At 35.5% G+C, this 7,459-nt stretch overlaps 1 protein-coding gene across 1 annotated transcript; it reads left to right on the top strand.

Moving 5' to 3' along the window:
• The first annotated feature begins 341 nt into the window (after positions 1-341).
• Positions 342-491, top strand: LOC101547311 (60S ribosomal protein L39-like). The gene has a single exon (XM_055123388.1). The coding sequence runs from the start codon at positions 342-344 to the stop codon at positions 489-491; it is 150 nt and encodes a 49-aa protein (XP_054979363.1).
• The last annotated feature ends 6,968 nt before the right edge of the window (positions 492-7,459 follow it).

Below are 7,459 nucleotides of genomic sequence, written 5' to 3'. Positions count from 1 at the left end.
ATTTGATAATAATGTCATATTTTACTTGTTTAATTTGCCTTTTCTTTTAAAAAAAAATCTTTTGGGCCATACTCACTATGTTCAGGAATTATTTTTGACTCCGCCCTTAGTGACCACTACTGGCAGGCTCCATAAACATTTGTATTGCCAAAGCTAAACCAAGGTCAGCCATTTGTAAAGCCAGAGCCTTACAAGCTCTACTATTTTTTTGGCCCCAATGTTTTCATACAGAGAATCTATATTTACCATGAAAAGTAGCCAGGTTAGGAATAAGACTTGCATAAAAGTAAAGATGAGCCTTTTCTCCGCCATCGATAAGGGTGCAAACGTGGCTCTTCGCCATGTCTTCCCATAAGACTTTCAGGATCAAGCGGTTCCTGGCCAAGAAACAAAAGCAGAATCGGCCTATTCCTCAATGGATTCAGATGAAAACTGGTAACAAGATCAGGTACAACCGGAGGCACCAGAGAAAGACCAAGCTGGGTCTGTAAGCAGAGACACAGGAGACGCATGCGCATTTGCTGTGATGGGCGGAAAGGCACCACAAGTCTGAAGTCACGTTTCTTTGAATAGAGAATCTGTTCCTCTTCTGTAGCTTCTATACCTTGTTGCTAACTCAGTAATAAATCTTGTGATACCCTGACAAAAAAAATAAGATGAGGTGATTAAAAGTTGGACTTTATTTTCCATGAGGCGTTAAATTGTTTATTCTTTGTTATTTCCAGGGATTTCACTTTTAAACTCCATAATCATAAACCTGTTTTGTCTCTCAGAGATAATTTTTATTATTAGTCTACTATCTTCAGACCATGTCCATGATTAAATTTTGTACAACTTGGCTGTTTATGAAACTGGCATCCACTCAAGGGCTCAAGTAATGTCAAATATTGAGCTTGTATCTCTTGACATTATTTTTCCAAATCTTGGTGATAAACAGTCTTTCTAGCTTTGTAACTCTGACATGTTTAATGTGGCAAGTATATAGATAAATACATGTATCTGAGGTTTGTTTTCTCTGGATAGATTGATCTTCCAAATCCAGTTCGCTCTAATATGAGAGGCATACTCCCTAGAGACCTATTGCTCAAACTCAAGTTTAACTAAACTGCAAGATATTTTGACCTGAGTTTTATTTCCCTCATTTTTCCTCTGGGGACAATTATCTGACATGCTCACCTTAGGCAGTATTGAAAAGATCATGTAATGTAATAGGCATGGAACAGATGTTCAAGCATGCAGCTATATTCAGTACATAGGCAATCTGCTCCCCCAAATGACAGCTAATTGCGTTAGCATTTATTGAACTCTGACCACGTGCCAGGCAGTGTTCTGTACATTTTATGAGCATTAATTTACTAATTCTCAAAACTTTCATGTAAAATAGAGGTAATTGCCATAACACTTTATAAAAATTGAAGGCAAAAAATGTTTAATTAAATTGCTAAAATTCACAAAAATAGTAAGTTTCCAGAATTCAGTTCCTATTTTATCAATCAAATTTGCTGTGCAAAAAATGAAATAATATATACCCATGTTGGTAATGTTTTAGGAATACATTTTGTTCTCTGGTGAGTGGACACAGTTGCATAATCTTTCTGGAGGGAAATTTTAACTTAAGTTTTAAAGCTCAATGCTTATATAGTTTTTTCCAGTTATACAAGTTCTGGAAAAGTATCCTAAGAAAATTATTAGAAACATCCACAAAGATGTTTTGAATAATATTGCATAATGCCTTGAAATATGGTTTAAATGGCATATTCTTATAGTATATCTAAAATATGGTAAATGTTCAATATGTTTTCTCCTATGAATATTTATTAAATGTCATTTAGCATAGAAAAAGAATGACATAAACAGTGGTTCCCATGGGATAGTAGTTAATAAACTAAATTATACTTATATGTAAAAATACAATTATCTCTTAAGAATTCCAAGAATATTTAATGGCTTAGGTGAATATATAACATAACAAGGGAATAAAAGCATGTCTCTTAGCTTTGCCCACAGTGGATATCTGCAGAAATTATTTCTATAAAATTTACAAATGCAGATTAATTTTCCATCCCTTGTAGACTTTATATGAATAAACATGATTCTCAGAGTCTCCTCATGGAAAATAACAATTTGAGAATGTGTATGTACATATGAATAGTCACATATCTATATGAGTATATATGGAAGTGTGTGGATGAGGAAGAGAAGTGGGTGTGGACCCACTGATGACTTTGAACCTATCTCCAGGAGCATACATCTCAACTGCCTCTGGATAAGCCTGTCACTAAAAGAGAGCAATGTATTCTTTGCTTGGGAGATTAAGAGGGAACTGAGAGCAACCTGGGGAAATATACTATCCAAAATAATTTTTTTAGTTGAATTGACAACGCTGTTTGTTTTTACTTACTTTTTAGATTGCTAAGCACTTCTGGCAAATAACAAAAAGAAGTCCGGCTCTTTTGCATTCATTTTGAACAGTTGGCTTTGAATATTGTTAATCATTTATTAGAAAATGTGTTTCCCCTCAGATGTGTATATATCAAGCAGTTATTTGCATTCATAAACATGATTTGCACACCAAAAGTTTTCCCTGCAGACTGGCTCTCTGAGTTTGACTTTGTAATGTGCAGGCAGAGAGTAGAGGGGGGAAAGGAATATTGGGATTAGATGATATTCTTGTACCTTCAACTATTTTCTATAACGAGGAGCATACTTACCCTCATTATAGAGAAGTATTTTATTTTTTAGCAGTGTATTTACCCATAAGGATAAAATTCCATTGAAGGAGGTGTATTTCCTTCAAAATAAGGATGGCATTAATACTAGTGGGCATTAGATGTCTCTATAATTCCATTCAGTCAGTATCAGTGATGCATTTGGCTTGTGGTCACAGAAAATATACTCGAAAGAATCAAGAACTCAGGTGACCATAATCAAAGGTTAGTTTTTCCCAGGGGTTTTCTTACCCACATCTCAGAAAAGCACTTTGTGATTCTGGTGCCTGTGTCCCAGTGCCCTTTCGCCACTTGTCATTGGAAACGTCAGCTCATACAGAAGAGCTGCAGCACACGTGGAATCAGGGAGCATTCTGAATCACAAGCCCTGGCGAGTGCTGTGTGTTGCCCTTCCTGCTGCACGTGCAGCAGAGTTCCCAATTTGAGGGGAAAGAAAATACCTTCTTGCCAGGTCAGTCAGAATGTCTAGCTATATGACAGATGGTGATTATTCATTCCACAAATGCTTCAAAAGCTTATTCTGAGTCACCCCTAACACAGAGGGTGAAGACCAAGGAGGCAGCTCCTATCTGTCATGGACTCACACAAACCTCGTGCCACCTATGAAAAAATGGAGACCCTGAAAAGTTTTGCCAAGTCTCAGTTATACCCAGTCCCCAAATTGGTTTAGACCAGGTTTGGAGCTAAAATTCACTGGTTTAATTATCATTTTTTATGCTGTGGATCATAAAAAAAATTGTAGACAAATTGGTTATTGAACACTGTGTGAAAACTTATATTCTATTTCTCCATGACTTATTATGTTCCCATTTAATCACTAATCTAGTTAATAAACCATTCATGCATTCACCCAAATTAATATTTATTAAGCATCTATGATACCAATAATGCTCCATTCTTTTAAAATATTGCAAATTTTATAGTTTGTATGTTTACAATATCCAGTTTCTTTTAATGAGGTGATATATAAAGCAGCAGACAAATAGTTTGACATAGCAAATTTAATACCCACAAATGTTTTTCTCTATGGTCCCACTTTCTAATTAAAACAGCTTTATGAATTGATGTTATTTACTTATCTGGGCAACTGTACACCCCCAAATATCTGGGTCCACAGAATCTTTTCTATTTTCCCATTCCTTATGCATCTGTTAAAATAAGATTTCCTCCTCAGTAGCTACTAGTGAATGAGTGATACTTTTCTTTCCAAATGCTTTGAAAACAGTTTCTTCGTTTCCAGACTTTGTATTTGAGGGCTGCATATGAGATTATTCACCTTTATTATTTACTTATTTATGTCACTCAATTGAAGATTTATTTCTGGTACTTCTAACTTCTACTTGTCTCTTGCCCTCCAACAAATGCTAGAAAGATTGTGGAGGGGAAAGTACATTATGAAAAGAAAGATTCTGGTGTAACATAGAACCTTAGAAGTAATTTCCTAAAAATAAGATGTTGTTAATACCAGCAATAAAGTGGGGCTTAGAATAATATCCACTGTCAAAAAGACAAAGAAAGTTGAAAAAGAAAATAGCAAGCTTTTGGTACACCTCTCCTATCATAGTATAGACAGGGTGTTTTACTAAAGAAATTGCTCGCAGAGAGTACTGACAACAGGAACCAATAATAGCATTGTTGCTGAAGCAAGAAGTGAATGTGAAAAAGGACTTGAGAGTAGGTATGATTATTGTGTGAATTCATGGCTTGTTGAGTTTAAGGTGCCAGACACCCTTGAGTCTTAGAAAGTTGGGATGGCGTCTTAGTCACTAATCATATCCCCACAAGATAATCATTAACTTTCTGTGATTGTTATAAGGTTCACTAAGTCATAGCAGATAAACACTATTTTAAGAGAGGTATAAATAAGAATTGAAATCGTGTCCAGTGAAGTATAATATATATTAACCAAATTACACCTCCTCAATGGTCCCTATTCCCATGACTGTTTAGGTACAGAAAATACCTTGAAAGGCCATAAGGGAAGAAAAGGAGGAAATTTGGATGCCAACACCTGTTCAAAATGTGGTCTCATTATAAACTTCTAGTGATATGAGCACTGTATTTTTTTGCACAAAATGTATATGATTTTGAGTTCAACATTTGTATTGCACACTTTATACTACTGAGGCTCTCAAAGCAAGCTCAGACTGATTTAAAAGATAAGAAAATACCATATTAAACTTGAAAAAACTAACAATAATACCTAAAATCATATTTATAAAACCTTTGAGCACCTCTATAATCTCTGTTTTCTGCATCCACTTAAAATTGATTACAGGTAAGGTGATTTTTCCATAAGTGTGAGTCATAGATCTCTTTCTATAAAGACAAATGTGTGAATGGGAAAGGTATTTTAGGGATTAAGGAAGAAGGGAGAAAATAATGATTTTCAGATATTTTATTTATTTATGAAGAAGGAAATAATGTAAATAAGGTAAATTGATGGTAGAAATTATCTTAAACTAACTTGAAGATACTGTGATACGATAGATACTGTATTGGATCTGGTATAAAACTGATTTACATGCTTACTTTGATTCTTAAATAAATGGACATTCAAAAAGAATTTGAATTGAGATATGTTCTAGCTAGAAAATGAATAAATAGTATGCATGAAGACTGAAGAACAAACTGAAGCTATGTTGGGTGTATGCTGAGGATTTGTAGGTGATCCATCACAAACAGACATATGTGTACATAAAATGACAATATTGCTTTTGATATGTCAGGTAGATGTAGAAATAGAATTTTAAGAACTCATAAAATTGTGCTATGAATTTTGAACTCAACAATATCAACCTATTAAATTTGAATGATATAAATCTTGCTTTATAGAAGTATTATTTCTGGATATAGTGTAGAGTAAAAGAAAGTTGAGCCTGGAGTCAGAAAAAAATAGTTGAGACATATAATCTTGTGGCATCACTGGAAGGATAAGATGATAGTGATGAGCTGCTAATTACATTCCCATTTTATGTAATGATTAATGAAAAGAGAATAATCTCAAATAGTTCTTAGAATTCTAACTTACTACATAGTTCTAACGTTAACTCAGCTATGAAGAGCTCTTAAGAAATAAAAGGCAGGTACAGGAGGAGAAAAATTTGATTTTGAATGTTTAGTGATCGAAGAGAATTCATGGTTGGGAAAAACTTGACAACGATCTATATAAAGGTCACATCAGCAACAACAAAGAGAGTGAATGTGATGGCACAAGGATATGCTTATCATGAAGGAAAAGAAGCAGGGCAAAGTCTGTAAAGCAGGTCTGATTTCTAGCATGGGCAGCAGTGCCAGTCAAATAAGAAGGCTTCAGTGTAATTGCAAGTCTAATAGAAAAATGCAAGACTGGGAGGCCATGAACACAGACAAAATAGAGCTAGTTGATTACTCGAACAAGTTTTCCAGAAGAGGACAATAGTTCATAGTTGGCCAAGAAGAGAATATTTATCTCTTTAAGACAGACTTTCACATGTTTCTGAAAAGTTCAAGGGAAAAAGACTCAATCCAGGAAAACTTATATGACTTTTTCTTCCCGGTTATAATTTCTCTTATTTCCATTTTGTTGTTAATTATTTTTTAAACAACTGTTAAACACTGTCATCTTTTGGAAACTTCTGATAATCTAAATTATTAATCATCTCTGTGTATGACTCAAGATAACCTTACCTTGTTTCAAATCAGTGTGTGACCATCGTAAGAAAATATGATCTTTACCAAAGGTATTCAATTTATTTAAATCGAAGTCCTCTTTTAATTTTGTTTTTGCTTTTGTTTCGTGGCCACACCTGGCATTGCCCTAGAGTTAGTCCTGATGGTTCTTTGGGAATCTCACAGTATGAGGGATGGAGTCTGAATCCTCTTAATTTTTGTTTGTATTGGGGCCACACCTGGTGGTTTCCAGTGTTTACTGCTGGATCAGGGATCATTCTTGCTGTGCTTGGGGACCATATGTGGTGATGACAGCCAAACCACTGTCAGCCATAGGCAAGGCAAGCACCTTTACCCCTATTCTAGCTCTCTAGCTTCTGAGTTTTTATTTTCTGAAACAAAACTAATGTCATCAAATACTACAACATGTCAACTATCTTTTGTATACAGGTTGCCCCTTCCAAGGGGCAAATCCAGCTGACGAATTTGAAGGCATAGCTTATGAAGAGCAATGCATTAATCATATAATAGTGCTAAGTATAATATATTAGAGGATCAGAGATGATGTTTCGCTCTTCTCTCTTCGCTGTGGTCTCAAAACTTTTTTTTAATTTCATAATTAGGTTTTATTTATTTATTTATTATTAATTTATTTATTTTTAATTAGTGAATCACTGTGAGGGTACAGATACAGATTTATACATTTTTGTACTTATGTTTCCCTGATACAAAGTTCGAGAACCCATCCCTTCACCAGTGCCCACTCTCCACCACCAGTAAACCCAGCATCCCTCCCACCTCCCCAGTCCCATCTCCCCCCACCCCACCCTGCCACAGTGGCAGGGTATTCCCTTTTGTTCTCTCTCTCTCTAATTAGGTGTTGTGGTCTGCAATAAGGGTGTTGAGTGGCCATTGTGTTCAGTCTCTAGTCTACATTCAGCATGCGTCACCCTTCCCCCACATGGCCTCTGACCACTTTTTACTTGGCGTTCCTTTCTCTGAGTTGCCCTCTCCCCAGAATGTGAGGCCAGCCTCCAAGCCTTGGAATCAAGCTCCTGGAACTTATTTCTAACATTCTT

Source organism: Sorex araneus, chromosome X (assembly GCF_027595985.1).
Source record: "Sorex araneus isolate mSorAra2 chromosome X, mSorAra2.pri, whole genome shotgun sequence".
NCBI lineage: Eukaryota > Metazoa > Chordata > Mammalia > Eulipotyphla > Soricidae > Sorex > Sorex araneus.
The sequence above is the reverse complement of the archived record's forward strand: the minus strand, read 5'-3'. Positions and strand labels throughout refer to the sequence as shown.

Bases quoted from the DNA above. Each gene is read 5' to 3' on its own strand.
- LOC101547311 (XM_055123388.1), top strand. From the start codon at position 342: ATGTCTTCCCATAAGACTTTCAGGATCAAGCGGTTCCTGGCCAAGAAA.